The sequence below is a fragment of the Electrophorus electricus genome, chromosome 1 (assembly GCF_013358815.1).
Source record: "Electrophorus electricus isolate fEleEle1 chromosome 1, fEleEle1.pri, whole genome shotgun sequence".
NCBI lineage: Eukaryota > Metazoa > Chordata > Actinopteri > Gymnotiformes > Gymnotidae > Electrophorus > Electrophorus electricus.
In genome coordinates this window covers 30083444-30099435 of record NC_049535.1, presented here as the reverse complement: position 1 = coordinate 30099435, position 15992 = coordinate 30083444, and the positions used below count along the sequence as shown (strand labels likewise).

At 41.7% G+C, this 15992-nt stretch overlaps 1 protein-coding gene across 1 annotated transcript; it reads left to right on the top strand.

The window, feature by feature from the left end:
* Positions 1-4870: 4870 nt before the first annotated feature.
* nags (N-acetylglutamate synthase) lies at positions 4871-10821 on the top strand. The gene is made up of 8 exons (XM_026997822.2): positions 4871-5463; positions 6024-6283; positions 6528-6741; positions 7238-7418; positions 8597-8636; positions 8905-9036; positions 9912-10094; positions 10292-10821. The coding sequence occupies exons 1-8, from the start codon at positions 5095-5097 to the stop codon at positions 10467-10469; spliced, it is 1557 nt and encodes a 518-aa protein (XP_026853623.2). The 5' UTR covers positions 4871-5094; the 3' UTR covers positions 10470-10821.
* Positions 10822-15992: the final 5171 nt, after the last annotated feature.

Here is a 15992-nt window from a genome sequence, read left to right as displayed (position 1 = left end):
AGAGCTGGAAGCTGCTATCATTAAGACCATACAATTCATGGAGGCCAAGTTAAGAGCAACATGGACAACACAGAGAGAAGTTAGCCAGCTATCAGAACCGGAGAAAGGCCTGATGAAGATACCTGAGGTCTTGGAGACTGCCAAGCAAAGATTAACTACCTGCATAAAGAATGAGAAGTAAAAGCCAGGAGAATAAACAGGATATTTTCCCACTAGCCATCAAGTGTTTACTCTCGGTGGTAGGGTAACAGTATAAAGACAGACCCACCAAAGCTGGAGACTGGACAATGGACAATAATGGAAAAGCATATGGAAGAAGGAGGCTTCACACAAGAAAAATACTAAGTGGTTGTTGAACCTTAGAGCAGACTACAGCAAACTGGCTGCCGCTTCTCATCGGTGTGTGTGTGAATTGACTCTAAAAGCTGATTGGAACTACTACTACTACTACTAATAATATGAATAATCATAATCATAATCATAATAATATAACCTCCCTGAACAGGATCCAGTAACTATCACCCTTGCCGATCTTCATGAAAGGGTCTCAAGTATGAAAAGCTGGACAACTCCAGGCCCAGACATGCCTACTAACTGAAGAAGCTAACTGCACTCCACGAGAATCTAACAGCACAAAAGACATGCTGCTAAAGGAAGGAGCCCACCCTGAATGGTTAACTGAAGGCTGGTAGTCCTGATCCTGAAGGACCCCCAAAAAGAGGTAGCACCATCCAACTACCAGCCTATACCCTGCCTCTGCAAACATAGAAATATGTCAGTACATGTGCAGGACCCAGAAAGGCACTGGTTAGAAGTGGAGCCAAGAGGAGTCAAGCACCATCTACTGGTGGATAAAACAGTCACTCTAGACTGTAAGGCCAGACAGACCAAGCTGCCTGGATTGACTACAAGAAAGCCTATGATTCGGTGCTTTTTAACATTGACAGGACTGTAAGAGTCTTTATCAGGAACTCAATGAGGCTGTAGAAGACAACCCTAGAGGCAAACTTCAGACCAATAACATGAGTCACCATCAAGTGCAGGTTTTACCAAGGAGATGCCCTGTCCCCACTGCTGTTCTGCATGGGCCTAAACCCCCTCAGTGACATCATGCCCAAGAATGGCTATGGATACCGCTACAGATTGGAGCATCCATCAGCCACCTCCTCTATATAGATGACATCAAGTTATATGCCAGATGTGAATGATACAGACATTGACTCACTAGTCAATCTCATGGAGAGGGAAAGTAGATCTACTGGAGGGATTGGACTACTGGAAAGTAACATAGCAGATGATGAGGTCAGCTACAAGTACCTTGGAATCCCACCCAGAAAGAGTGAAGCTAGTTCTGAGAAGTCAGTTGAATGGGAAGAACAAGATGTGGGCTATCAACACCTATGCTCTACCAATTATCAGATGACCCGCTGGAATAAGAAGCTGGCCAAAGGAGGAGATAGAAGCCACTGACATGAAGACAAGGAAGCTCCTCACAAAGCACCGTGTCATTCCAAATCTAGCACTCTGAGAATGTACACTAAGTGGAAGTAGGGGGACCTCAGATTAGTGAGCATCAGAACCACTATCCAGAATGAAATATCCAAGATCCAGGAGTACACCAGGAAGACAGCCCCAAGTAATGAAGTTCTTATTGAGTACCTCAGACAGCAGAAACCTGAGGTGGATGGGAATGAGGAACATGAACCATCATATGAGGATAAACCCCTGCATGATGTGTAACAGCAGCAAATAGTGGATGTGTCTGATATGAAGAAATCCTACCAATGGCTAGAAAAGCCTGGATTGAATGAGAGCATGGAGGCACTAATCATAGCAGCACAGGAATAAGATATGAGATCATTAGAGGCTGGGATCTACTACACCAGGCAGGACCCCTGATGCCCCTGACAGTCCAGAACATAACTGCTGGATACAAGACGCTAGCAGGCAGAACATACATGGAACACCATAACCAAGTGGCTGGCATAGTATACAAAAATGTCTGTACCAAGTACAGGCTGGAGGTTCTGAGGTCAAAGTGGGATACACCCCCAAAGTTGATGGAGAATGACTGAGCTAAGATCTGGGACTTCCAGATACAGATTGACACAATGGTAGTGATGGACTAACAGCAGAAGAGGGCCATAGTGATAGATATAGCAATCCCAAGTGATGGCAACATCAGGACAACACGAAAATACCAAGGGCTGAGATAAGATGTGGAAGGTGAAAGCAACAGTGGGTTCCTGTGGTAAAAGGAGCACAACTGGAACAATGGGTCCAGCAGATGCCAGGAACAATATCCAAGATCTCTGTCCAGAAGAGTGCAGTCCTGGGAACAGCCAAGATACTATGCAGGGCCCTCAAGCTCCCAGGAAAAAGAGACTACCTGGAGGAGGGCAAGTGGGGAATTTATATATATGAAAAGGTAGATGTATATGGATTCTAGTAGTGCTCTGCAAATGTATAGGTTTCGAAAAATTTATAGAACTTTAACATTTGTATTTGGAGCCCAAGTTTGGTCTTCTTTCCAACAAGTCAAATGTCACTGGGTCAATATGCCCTGACTTCTCATTCCTCCCCAGAGATAACTTGGCCATCTGCTTCCTGTCTTTCTCCACTGCCTACCTCCAATTGATATGAAATACAGGTGTCTTTCAGAGAATTTCCAGAGACATTAAATATAGTTGCTGCTGCTCACCTGGATGGCTTTGCGTGACCAGATAATGGTGATTCCAGCCAAGCGCAGGATGTCGGAAGTGCTGTCTCCTTAACTGGGCTCTCTCTCTTTGTGATAGGGGGCCTTCAGGTAGCCCTATCTTCTGATTACTTTGTGCCCAAGATCCGTAAGAATAGCCAAGATAGCAGTTACTTGTTTGGGGAGATGTGAAATTACTTCCTCAGTCGCAGGTAGTGGATTTTTCACTGCTAGTGCTAGCCTTGTTTCCTAATGTCATGACTTGAGATATTCCTACAGCAAATGCGATGGCTTATCCAAGGGGCCATGATGCTGAATTGAATATTTTCTGTATACACAGCAGGCTGTATTACACAGGGCCCTTCCTCCCTTTCCTTTAACACCACAGGTGGTGATATGCTCCTCTGTTTTGTGTGTTGTTTTGACAGTGAAAAGAAATGCTACCTGGAATTCTTGCTGGCATGCCTGCTGTAACCTCTAGTACAAAGAGGCACTTCTGAATGTGTGGACGAAGCACCAAACAATACAACGGATCACATTTCTGAGCTTATTTTGACTTTGTGTGTGCTGTCTCTTGGGGTTTCTCACAATCAAAAGGTCGGCAGTAAATTTTGTTCTTTGGCCTAGAAAGTTTCACTAATTGTTAAGCATTAAGGTTTACTCGAAGGAAAGCATGATGTGAGCACATTCATCTACAGGTTGTGGTAGTATCATGTAGATGGATGTGCTTATCCCTCCAGTCCTCCATGAACAGAGTAGGGCTCCCCTGCTATAAAAGCATCAATGCTAGGGAGCTGCACATTCAAATGGTGCTGTGTGGTTAGCACATGAGCAACGTATTTTCATTTCACCTTATTTATTTCTGCAATGCTTGATGTCTATTTTGATATGTCTGTTTTACTGCAGGGGACTCTTTCAGCACTGAGTGGGCGAGTGTGAGAACAGTTTGTGCTTGTATTTGTCAGCAGCGAGCCTCATGGAACTGGAGAAGGACAGCTATTTTGCTGGTCTGTACTGTACCACCTTTCTTGGGGTCTATAACAAAAGACCCACGGGACAAATAAACCTCAAGTAAATTCAGGATGTTTTGGAATTTCTGCATGGATATGAATAACATTTTTTACATATACAGCACATATTTCAATTGCAATCAGACTGGCTCAGCCCGACCACCTCCACAAGACGCCCGGTTCACATTGTGATTGGATCTCATGCAGATGTAAACACAATCCATACAGAGTGTTCCCACAAGGAAAGAAAATCCCCACTTACAGGATAGCAGCATTTACAGATTACTAAAAAAAAAAAACAAGTTCCATTCACTCCTCTACAATGACCTCCTCCATTTTAGTAGCATCAACCAATTGTGAGCGCCAAACTCACAGTTGCTGCAAACACATTTCTATTGTCTCCTGACAGCTACAATTACTTAAAAAGATATAATGAATTAATTATATCTAATCTAACTACTGCTGCAGGCTGTACAATAAAATCATATTTGATACTGCTGCACCTACCATTTTATTCATTTAGGTTAGTTTAAATAATTTAACTTAGTGACAGCAGACTAATTTCCAGTACCTCCACATTGTCACATTGCAGTCCATATGAATGCATAAAACCATGTGTAAACACTGGTAAGACTGCATAGCGCATTATTATAGTGCACTGAATCATGCTGCTTGCTTTCAGGTAAGATTTAGTTGAGTTCTCGCTCATAGGCTCAGGCTCTCTTAAGTGATGCTACAGGCTTATATCAGTAGAAATAAATATAAGTGTAGAAGAACATGCTGGCGCATTGATTAATTGTTGGTAGCGCAGGTTGTCCGATTATGTGGAACCATTCTGCCACCTACTGCTTACATTTGTACTGTGCAACTGCAAAGTGACATTTACCACATGGACCAAAAGTCTACATCTCAACCAGTGTGAGCTCAACTGTTTTATGTCACAAATTAAACACAGTGTATTTCACGGTCTTTCACAATGATTTCAATTTACATCCACATGCTAGCCCGCTTTATAATGATGGTCGGAGTTTCAACAGAGCGGACAGGGTAGGATGAAAACAGTGCTCACAAGAAGCAGCACTAACTTTCATTTGTATAGCACCTCTACGACAAAGTGCTTCACGTGGTTCCTTGATCCAGGCACTGTGCCCCGCGTCTTGGAACCAGTAAGAGGCACCAATGCACCATTCAACTGCTTCATAATCTATGGAAAAAGAAGACGAAGACGACTCTCGTCTACCATGGTAACGGCCCATAAGCGTTGTGGCCACGCCTTCGCGGGATCTGGTGGCCACGGTCAGTAGCCGCGATTACTAACCAGCGTAGGACGGGGTCGTTTCTTGCCCATTTTACTTGAACGTTGCTTAGGTTATTAGGAAATTAAGTATGGCAAAAGTAAACGGTGGTTCGCCCGGGTGTAGGGCCATTGTAATGGCCCGTCAGTTTTTGTCAAAGTCTTCACCCATCGGTCGGCATCCGAATATCGCTCAAAAGAGATTCATTAAACTTCAGCGCCGATTGATGTCAGCTGAATTCGCCGGGCAGGGAAACAAGACCCCGGTATGGATTCATGAAGAGCGGACCAATGCTGTTTCATCGGCTGAACGCGGTGTATGGTCGAATCGCAACCTGATGTACCGAGATATTAAAGCTTTTCTCAGTGAAGTCGGTGGGGATCCGCGGGAAGCACGATACTGGCTGACGCAATTTCAGCGTGCTAACCTGTCACAGACGCCTGCGTTTGCAGTTTTGGAGGTAAATGAAATAGGAGCGTGTTAAGCAGATTGGTAGATAGATAACTTGATTTACAATGAATGAAGTTGATGAGCGTAGTGCGAGCTAACGTTAGATAAACGTAATATTGTAAAGTAAACCTTGCCGTTGTAGCTATATAACGGAGTAAGTAGTTAGCTAGGTGGCTAAGCTAGCTAGCTAGCTAGGGTTAAGGTTATCTAGGATTTTTTTTCTTTTGGTAGCGGTGTCATTGTCAGTTCAGAGGCATGACATTTAGCTAACTAGAGAAGGTTACGTTAAATGTAAACCAAAGCCTAACGTTAGTTATAGTAAAAAATCACATCCTAAAACTGGGGGGTGCAGGGACCCAGAACCAGTTATTCAAAGGGAAGTCTCCGTCTCCAGGCAGGCAGCCAATGTCTTCATTCTCTGCACCTGTGGCCTTAAAAACTCCCAAGCACCTACATGTTGCTGCACATAACAGGGGGTTTGAACCAATACTTGTTCTTTAGAGAGGTGAATTAAAACTTGACTAGGGAAGGATGTTCAAGCTCACCTAACATTTGTATCCTTCTATCCAGATTGACGCCTCTGTATTCAAGAGCCATGAGATGGTGCACAGCCTGGCGTTCAGCCTCTCCTTTCTTCAGCGCATGGATATGAAGACTGTAGTGGTGATTGGGCTTCCTCCAGACGCGTGTGATGCATCTGACTGTAGGACACTGATGGTGAAGTACTGCCAAGCTCTCACTGAAGCCCTGCAGCACAACTCGGCCAGTGTCATGCCTTTCTTCAGTGCGGAGGCACTACTGCAACTTCAGCAGCCTCAGCATGGTTGCAGGTGAGCCAGCCCACTTGACAGGGATCCCAGTCCATTCAAGCCTGGATCTTCACTTATACAGTGTATTTAGTGAAGATGATGTCAGCTATGTGAAATTACATGGAAGGATGATGTTATTTGAATCATGAAAGGAAAAAGCAAAAAAATGATTAATGTTCAGCCTACTGCATTATGGGTTATCTTTAGTTATAAAGGCTACAAGGGTGATTAATTGTAATTGTCACTCTCCCATGTCCTGTGTTAGTGGTGATCCCTCCATCATGGTGGACACAACCCTGATGAAGTGGAGTCTGAACAGTGGTGCCATTCCGCTATTGTGTCCAGTGGGCCTTGACACAGCTGGCTGCTCCACACTCCTCGACTCCTACAAGGTCACGGCAGCCATTTCACAAGCCTTACAGCCCCTCAAAGTCATGTTCCTCAACAGCTGGGGTGGCTTCCGCAACCAGAACCAAAAAGTGGGTGTGCGCCTCATATTCAGCAGTGGAATTTATTTGTTTATTCACTGATTTATTAAGTTGTTATTAATTCACTCCAAATCAAAGGAAAAGATGATGGGTAATTGAATGTAGGTACCTGTACTCTTTTGGGTCTTAATTTGTCATGCACTACTTATCTGAGAATAAACCTTTTATACAGCTTTGCAAGTTGGGCACTAGTGTAAGCAAAATCATTTACATTATTCTAGCATTCGATATATCTTTGTCTAGAATTTACATTTAGAATTTAGACTTTTAGACTTACAAAAGTGCTTTGTAATCTCCATCACAAACATTTATAGATGGGTCAAGAAGTCAGACTAAAAACCTGGCTAAAGTGTGAAAGTAGACATAAAATATGTTTAGTACATATTTAAGTGCTCAGTGACCCACTGAAGAGGTGATTCTTTGGTCTTCCCTCGAAGACATCCAAAGAGACAGATGAACATGGGCAATGAATCATTGTGTTGATCAGGTGCTGGGTACGGTATTGCTGCCGGGTGACCTGTCAGCTCTGATGTCAGCGCAGTGGCTCAACACGCTGGAGCGCAGCCAGGTCGGCGCCATCACTCGGCTCCTCAATCAGCTCCCAGCTGAGAGCTCCGCCGTAGTCACCTCAGCCAACACGCTGCTGACTGAACTCTTCAGCCACAAAGGTGAGAAGAATGTAGACACACCTGTACTCACATGGACACAAACGCCCACACACGTACTTGCATTCACTCTCACACACCCTTTAGACAGTACACCCTTTTCATTTTTACTTTTAGTTCAACTTTGAGTTCTCAACTATTTGGAATTAGTTGGACGAATGAGCTGAAATCATGTACAGTACTGTAGACTGGGAATGGCCTTTGATTGAAACCGAGATGTCTGAATGTGCACCTTAAATCAGATCTAACTGGAGATTATTTCTAGCTCTTATACATTTATTTTTTCATATTTCCTTGTTTGTAATTTAGTGAGCACCTTGTTTCTTGGTTTGAAATTTCATGAGAAACTTTGTTTTGTGTGTTTAACCTAAGCAGTCTTTCTTGCGTCTTGAAGGCCAACCATGTCACAGCTCAACATGCTATGAGTTAGTGTGGGAAAAAAACATTTAATGCTTTAAACACCTTCAGTTTTGGCTCCAGTTATGTAGATGGTGTGTTTTTATGCTGTTTGAATCACTACCCCTAGTCATTGTCAGCCAAATCTTTTTGCCTGAACAATCTGTTCTGAATGTTTCTAGAGTGAAGCACAAGAAACATAGTAACACAGACTTTTGGCATATGCTCCAGAGATTTAGAACTTGTTACCTTCTTATGTAGATTCGTCATGCACATTGTATTAACAGTTTGTCAAAAAAGAAATATACACACATGCGCACACACACAAACACAGCTAAAAGCTCAACTTTTCCTTTAGCATTCAACATACCTTTTGTGGGTTTTTAATGTATATTAAATAACATTTCTTATTCTCTTATTTTAAGTATTTTAGTTTTATTTATTAAATGGTACTTTTTTCTGTTATTATTAAACTTAGACTTCAACATTAGACTTTAACACGTGCAAACACTGTATATCTTTCCATATGATATACTGTAGCTGAACTCAAGGTAACTATTTTTGGAGGAAAGTGCAGTGCCAGCCACTTCTGAAGTATTTTAAATGGTTGCTGATATGGAGTTGCTGACCTGTCGAGGATCTCCTTTCATTATTATCCAACTTGTGTCTAGTGATGCTTTTAAAATTCTCTGGTTTTATAAGGTCCCAGATATTCCATGTTTAAAACTAATGTGCTGAAATGACTCCAGTCACATAACGTTGCTGTATCATTTGAATTTTTTTAGGTTCTGGCACCCTGTTCAAAAATGGAGATCCTATTCACAAGTACGTTTAGTTTTTGTATTTATTATGAATTTTCATTTCTTTTTTTTAAACTAATCTTTGGATGGGTGACCTATCTATGGGCAATTATGACACTATATAATACTGTATAAAAGAAAAAAACAGTATGATTGACATGTTTTTTTTGCCCATTTTATAATAATTGGGTGTTCCAGAAGTGTGTGTGTGTTTGAGAACCTTAGTATTTGCACTCAGTGATCTGATCCGACGCTGATCATGCTTCTAAGCAAAGCTCTCCACCCTCTGTCAGATATGAAAGCCTTGAGGACATAGACATAGACCGTCTCCTGGCTCTGATTAACAAATCATTTGGGAAGAAACTGAAGGAGGACTACATCACCTCTCTTAAGGGCAGACTGCATTCCATCTATCTGTCTGAAGGGTAAGACCAGCCTCACTTAAGTGTTCGATTGTTCAGTACTATGATCATTAAGCTACAGTGATGTGAGGAATGTCTGTGGCCTATTGATCATAATGAGACATCAGAATCTTGGTGTACACACTAGATACTTTTATTAGAAAAAGTTATTTTTACCTAGACTTACTGGCCATTATATTAGGTACATTGTTTTATATGTATTATGTATATGACTTGTATTAGGTACTGTATCTTGCTGATCACTGGTTAGTTTTTGACTACTGGACGTCTACTGAGTTTTATTGGCTGTTCTCAATCATTATCACTGACATGGTAGTGGGTGTTGAGCTGGTACAGGTACAGCAGTGTTATGGTTTTTATGCATGTCATCAATGCTGGGTTGAGTGCAGGGGTACCCCACCCAAAATACCCAGCAAGCAGTGCTCCTATGGTTTATAAACAAACAAATAAAAACCCACTGATGAGATTTGGACATCTGACACTAACTGAGGTTGACGATAAGCTCTAGGCTCTAACTGCATGCTGGATGTAGGTGTTTTTAATAAAGTGGCTGGTGAGGGTACATTTACAAAATGTTTCATTAAAACCAACATTCTACACTTCAACCATAGTCACTGTTTCCTCTCAAATCGAATATGCTGCAATACATGAACAACAAAAATGGCCATAGTTCATTTACTCTTGGACTGTGCTGTGCATAATGTGTTCTTAAGCTCTCAAGATTGTTAGTTTTTAAGACTAGCCGCAATAGTTTATTAGCTTTGCCTGGTCTTGTTTCTGTCCTCATGTTAGGGACCATAGTGTAGTGCATATTGTAGCCACAAGTTGTAGTGTGTTTAGTGGGTGTTCTGCTTGGTGACCTGCTTCCTGTTCCTCAGGTACAGTGCTGCTGCCATCATCACCACTGAGCCAGTGAGCAGTGACACTCCGTATCTAGATAAGTTTGTAGTGAGCGGTAGCAAACAGGGCCAGGGCACAGCACAGATCCTCTGGGAATGCATCCGCCAGGACCTGGGCAAACTCTTCTGGAGGTCTCGCTCAACCAATCGCATTAACCCATGGTGAGTTGGAGCTCACTCACAGATCATACACTTAAGAAACATCAGTAAATGAGAGCTTGATGCAGACTCACACCATCTCCCCCAACCCTACAAATACACTAGAATCAATCTCATTCCTGTACCTTTTGGATACTAGAAAATCAACCTTTTCCATCTGCCCTGCCACCCTCACTTACCTGCCTGTTCCCATTCCTCAGGTATTTCAAGCACTGTGACGGTAGCTTTGTCAACGGTTGCTGGATCGTCTTTTGGTTCGGCTTGTCTGACATTCGGGACTCGTATGAGCTGGTCGAATACGCCAAGAGCATGGCAGACTCTTTCTGCCCTAGCAAGGAGGCTGAGACGGTCACTCAGCACAAGTCCCCAGGGTCCTGATCTTGCCTTCACTACATTTCACCACACTTCAATATGCCCTATGTATGTCATCAGGTTAAACTTTGAACTTCCCGAAAAATGGTTTCCGGATTGTTTACCAAGTGAGATCTCGCTTCTGAGATGCCTTAATCCAGGGGTATCTCGAAGTGATGTTACACAGTGGCTGCTGGTACAGATTGTACATACATGTTGGTTGGTTTGTTTGTTTGTGTTTATTTATCATTTTTCTTTAATGTGATGGTAATTAATCATGATTCTTTAAATGTGTACATTGTAAAATGTATCTGATGATGGTACCTGATGAATCCCTCTCTGCTGATGGTTGTTCAATAAACTGGAACTGTAACATTAATTCAATCTCATACTTTAGTCTTCTGTTGATGGTCAGGTAAGAAAATATAATCCATGTTGTGAGAGAGATCCCAAAACAAATATAGCATAGGTTGGATCTATCACAATATATGGTTCAATGATTTTATATGGCTTTATTTTTAGTTGAGTGTATGTTGACTAAACATAGTGAGGGTACTGGGGTTGCTGTCTTCAGAATTGGAGCATTGCCCAGCTTCTCCAATGGCTCTGCAAATAGTGCTAAATATTGTGAAGGATTTGTGTGGTTTGTGATTTCTAGGTGTGCTTCACAATTGTATGTATGCTCGAGTGTTTCCAGTAGATATTTGGAGTGTGCTTTTTGTCCAGTAGTTGGGTTAAAGCCATGGAAATGTACTAAGAAGCACTTTCTTTGTGACGGAGGCTGCTGCAGTGTTACCACTCCCATGTTGGGGCCTTTCCCATTTGTAATGCAGCATCTTTCAATTCAGTTATGATCCATGATATAATTGGACTTTAAAATACATTTAAAAAAAACATTTAACAGACCGGCTCTAGTAGAAAACTAGAATTCTGTGTTGCTTTGTGAGCATGCTTTTTTTTTTAAATGAAATGATCTAGTACGTCCTTTAACTCATTGTTTTTACTAGATGATGATCATTAAACCTTTATTTAACCAGGGTTTAATTCACAAAGATACATTTCTTCTACAAGTGAGTCCCGGCCAAGAAGGCAGGACACACTCAGCTGAACACATACAAATAAACGGGAAAATGGTAAAGAATGGACTACAGAAATCAACAATAAACTATTAAAAATGGGAGCAAGCGTACAAACATCTCTTAAAATCAGATAAGCATATTAGGCTCTCCAACTTCAAATCTTTCTGTAACTCATTCCATGTTGACGACGTGCTATAGCTGAATGCTATCATACCAAATTTAGAACAAACTTTCTGAATATCGAGTATATCCTCTTGAATATTAATTATACTGATACAGACATGAACACAAATGTTAGTGTATCTGTCTACTCGATAACAGTGCCCAACCTGTTCTTTCATAAAGTTCACGCTGATGAGTAGAATATCTAGTATATGTTATGAATCTAATAGATGCAATATTGTCTTTGAGGTGGCCTATATAAAATATCACCATGATTCAAAACGGGCCAAAAGGTAGATTCAACTAATTTCTTTCACTTGTTGATTAAAACAAGAACTGCTAAAATAAAACCCTAATTTTAGCCTCAACCTCTTTGCTAATTTTTCAACATGCAGTTTAAAAGATATCCATCATAAATCTCAGATATTTGTAATATGAAACTAGTTCTATTGTTTTGCCCTAAAATGTGTAAATTTGTAGTAACAAGGATTTATCCATTACATTTTTAGAAAACATCCGTTTTGTTTTTTGATCATTAAGTACCAGTTTAAGAGAGCTAAGACTGTGCTGTAATGCCCTCCGTAAATCCAAGATAGCTTGCATTGATGAAAGGGTACAGCAATAGATGATTGTATCATCTGCATAAAAACACATATTAGTATTTACTGAATTCTTACAAAGGTCATTTATAAATATGGGGAACAACAATGCCCCCCAAATGGAATCTTGTTGCATTCCAGATGTAACAGCAAACTTTTCAGACAGAAAACCCCCAGAAAGTACAAGTTTAGATCTATTATGCAAGTAATTATTAAAGTAATTCAAGGCATTATTAGATAATACAATGGCAGTCAATTGAGACAACAAGATAACATGATTAACAGTTGTTAGAGTTCCCTACAATGTGGCTCCCTTTTCTGTAAATAACCTATCCTTTATTAGTAGTGCTACATTTGTCTTTTTACTCTCATGTTTTGCTGTCTTCTTGTTTATTTTTAGATAGTTGATAAGCCATGTAAAATATGGTCTGGAGTTGGCGATAGCTGAATGTCTCATCTTAGATCACATAATGTCTGAGCATGTATTACCATGTCTGAACATATTACACTTGCTATATTATTTACATATTTCTACTTACTCAAATTTATATATTTCCACTTATTGAAAGATTCTGTTCCCTATATATACTCATGTATCTCTGAATAAAGTTTGTGTGCTTCTGAGCATCTCTGACTCTGTCACTTTTTCTGAGAAACGTGCTCCAGGGCCCTAAGGAGGAACAACCAGACCCAGGTGAGGCGGAGAGCAGGACCAGAGGGACAGGGTTAAGGAAAATAAGGATTTTTTTTTCCTTACAATTTGGTGTCAGAATGGGATGGTCACCTGCAGGTGTGTATTATTTTGGTTGTCATTTTTATTCATCCTCTTTGGTGACTATTCTGACAGTGTCCAAATCACATTGGCCACAGGGTTATTTTGAGTATACTAGGTGTGAATTGCATCTAATTCTGCAGTCAGCAGCTGCAGGCTTGGGAAGACACACTAGTTCACTGAGTTTATCCGTTCCTGGTCTGGCCAGACAACGAAGACCGGTCCCAACCTCGTCCTGGTTGTTCTTCAAATACAATGGTGGTAAATTTGCGAAACCTAATCCGGGAGAGAGTCCAGGGGCATGGATGGACAGAAATACTTTAGTAGAATATGCAGTTCCATGGGTAGATAATTTGGCAGCATGGACTGAAGGATTCAGAATATATTTTGGCTGGATCTATCCATGAGAGGGGTCTTTTGAGGAGACTCATATGAGGCTGGCAGCTAATTGCATAAGAGAGGATCAGGGAGACCCAAATTGGAATTATGATTACATGAATAGATGCCTTGCTACATGGAGCAAGATGAAAGTTGAATGGGATAAATATGTTAAAACAGATTGAAAAAAGAAAATAAGGACAAGTATGTCTGTCAGATCCGCCCCCTTGGCTCCGCCACCGGTATATAATTGTGATGCGTTAGATTTAAAGAAAACGTAATCCACGTGTAACTTGTGAAAAGCAAAGACGGTTTTACTTAATAGAAAAATTAAGAATAAAAACCAGACATGCAGTTTAGACAGAGATGACAAAGAAAGTTTGGGCAGTGATTCTGATAACACTGACCAATATGAGAACCGCAATGTACATTCTTCTCTTTCGGGAACTACTGTAAAACTAATTGCTCCTGATATTAAATGTCAACAAGCAAATTCTTTCGAGCATACCGTCAGTAAAACAACCGCATCAGTTTGTTGATGCACCGTATCAGTTTGTTGACGCGATATTCACAACTGTCTGGACCTGATTACAGAATGATTTCAAGTTCAAGTTCAAATTCGGTTTATTCGTCACATACATAGTCATACACAGTATAACTCGCAGTGAAATGGTGGAGAGTGCTCTGTCCAAACTGAGGAAGAGAACCAGGGGTGCATAGAGAAAAAAATATATATACAGATAAATATATATATATATTCTATGTATGTACAAAAATATATTAACAATGTATGTACAATATATGTATATTATGATTATATACAAAATGTACAATGTATATGGTTGGGTATATATGTACACAATCTACAGAATGTACAGATCCATTTTGTATAATACCATATCTACAGTTGTTGTGTAACAGGTTAATTGAGTATAAATCTAAATCTATATATACAGATGTACAGATATACAGTCATGTTACGTGGTGGTGGTGGTGGTGGTCCCCACAGTTTATCAGTTTCCCTGATTCAGGGCCCGAATGGCCTGTGGGAAGAAGCTCCTCTTCAGCCTCTCTGTCTTGGCCTTCAGGGAGCGGAAGCGCCTCCCTGACCTCAACAGAGAGAAGAGTCTATTGTTGGGATGGGTGGGGTCCTTCACAATTTTCCTGGCCTTGGTTTGGCACCGCTTGTAGTAGGTGGTCTGCAGGTCAGGAAGTTCCGAGTGAGTGATGCGCTCTGCTGAACGCACTACCCTTTGGAGTGCTTGTCTGTCCTGCTTGGTGCTATTCCCAAACCAGACTGTGATGTTCCCGGTGAGGATGCTCTCGATAGTGCAGGTGTAGAAGTTCCGCAGTACCTTGGAGGGCAGTCTGAAGTCCCTTAGGCGTCTGAGGTGGTAAAGACGCTGACGAGCCTTCTTTGCCAGGGAGCTGGTATGGCGGGACCAGGACAGGTCCTGCGAGATGTGAACACCAAGGTACCTGAAACTATCTACTCTCTCCACCGTGGTTCCACTGATCCTCACAGGTTGTTAGTGCCGCTCCTGCTTCTTGCTGCAGTCCACGATCAGCTCCTTTGCCTTACTGACATTTAGGAGGAGATTATTTTCCTGGCACCAGTTTTCCAGGTGTTTAATCTCCTCCAGGTAGGCCCTCTCGTCGTTGTCCGAGATCAGACCCACGACAACGGTGTCGTCAGCAAACTTGACAATGATGTTAGAGCTGGAAGTGGCTGTGCAGTCGTAGGTGTACAGTGAGTAGAGGGGGCTTAGGACACAACCCTGAGGAGCTCCAGTGCTGAGGGTGAGGGTGGATGAGGCGCAGTTGCCCACCCGTACTGATTGTGGTCTGTCTGTTAGGAAGTTGGAGATCCAGTCGCACAGGGATGTATGCAGTCCTAGATCTCCCAACTTAGTCGTGAGTAGGGAGGGAATGATAGTGTTAAATGCCGAACTGTAGTCGACAAATAGCATTTTAACATAATTTCCCCTCCCTTCGTCCAGGTGAGTCAGTGTAGTGTGGAGCAGATGTGCAATCGCATCGTTAGTGGAGCGGTTGTGGTGGTAAAAGAACGAAAAAGATAGTGAAAAGAGCGAAAAAAGTGCCAGGTGTGGACGGAGCAGTCGTGACGGCAGCCGACCTCACCGGCGCCATCTTTCCCTCTTCCTGGATTTTATCACAAATGTTAGGACCGAGATATGATGAAAAGTATTAAGGAGACCACAGTAAAACACGTAGAACTTATAACTCGAGCAATATCTGCAGGTAAAGCAGAAACAGTGGAGATGTGTCCCACCACTACAGATGTCTAAAAAAGAATTACAGATAACAGTAAAATTTAAGCATGGGCGGACATAAATCATTTAAAGAGCTCCCCTTGTGCCAGATGTGTCAAGTATTGTTAACAAAATTCCTGACACTCAGAGCCATTTTACTGTTGTTGACTTATGTTCAGCCTTTTTCTGCATCCTTGTGCGTAAGAACACACAACCTATTTTTGCTTTTACTTTTAAAGGAAAGCAGTATTCCTGGACTCATTTGCTACAGGGTTTTCTAGATTCCC

Coding starts and splice junctions, on each gene's coding strand:
- nags (XM_026997822.2), top strand. CDS start 5,095: ATGGCAAAAGTAAACGGTGGTTCGCCCGGGTGTAGGGCCATTGTAATG. Junction 5,464..6,023: donor CTGCGTTTGCAGTTTTGGAG/GTAAATGAAATA, acceptor CCTTCTATCCAG/ATTGACGCCTCTGTATTCAA. Junction 9,037..9,911: donor TCCATCTATCTGTCTGAAGG/GTAAGACCAGCC, acceptor CCTGTTCCTCAG/GTACAGTGCTGCTGCCATCA.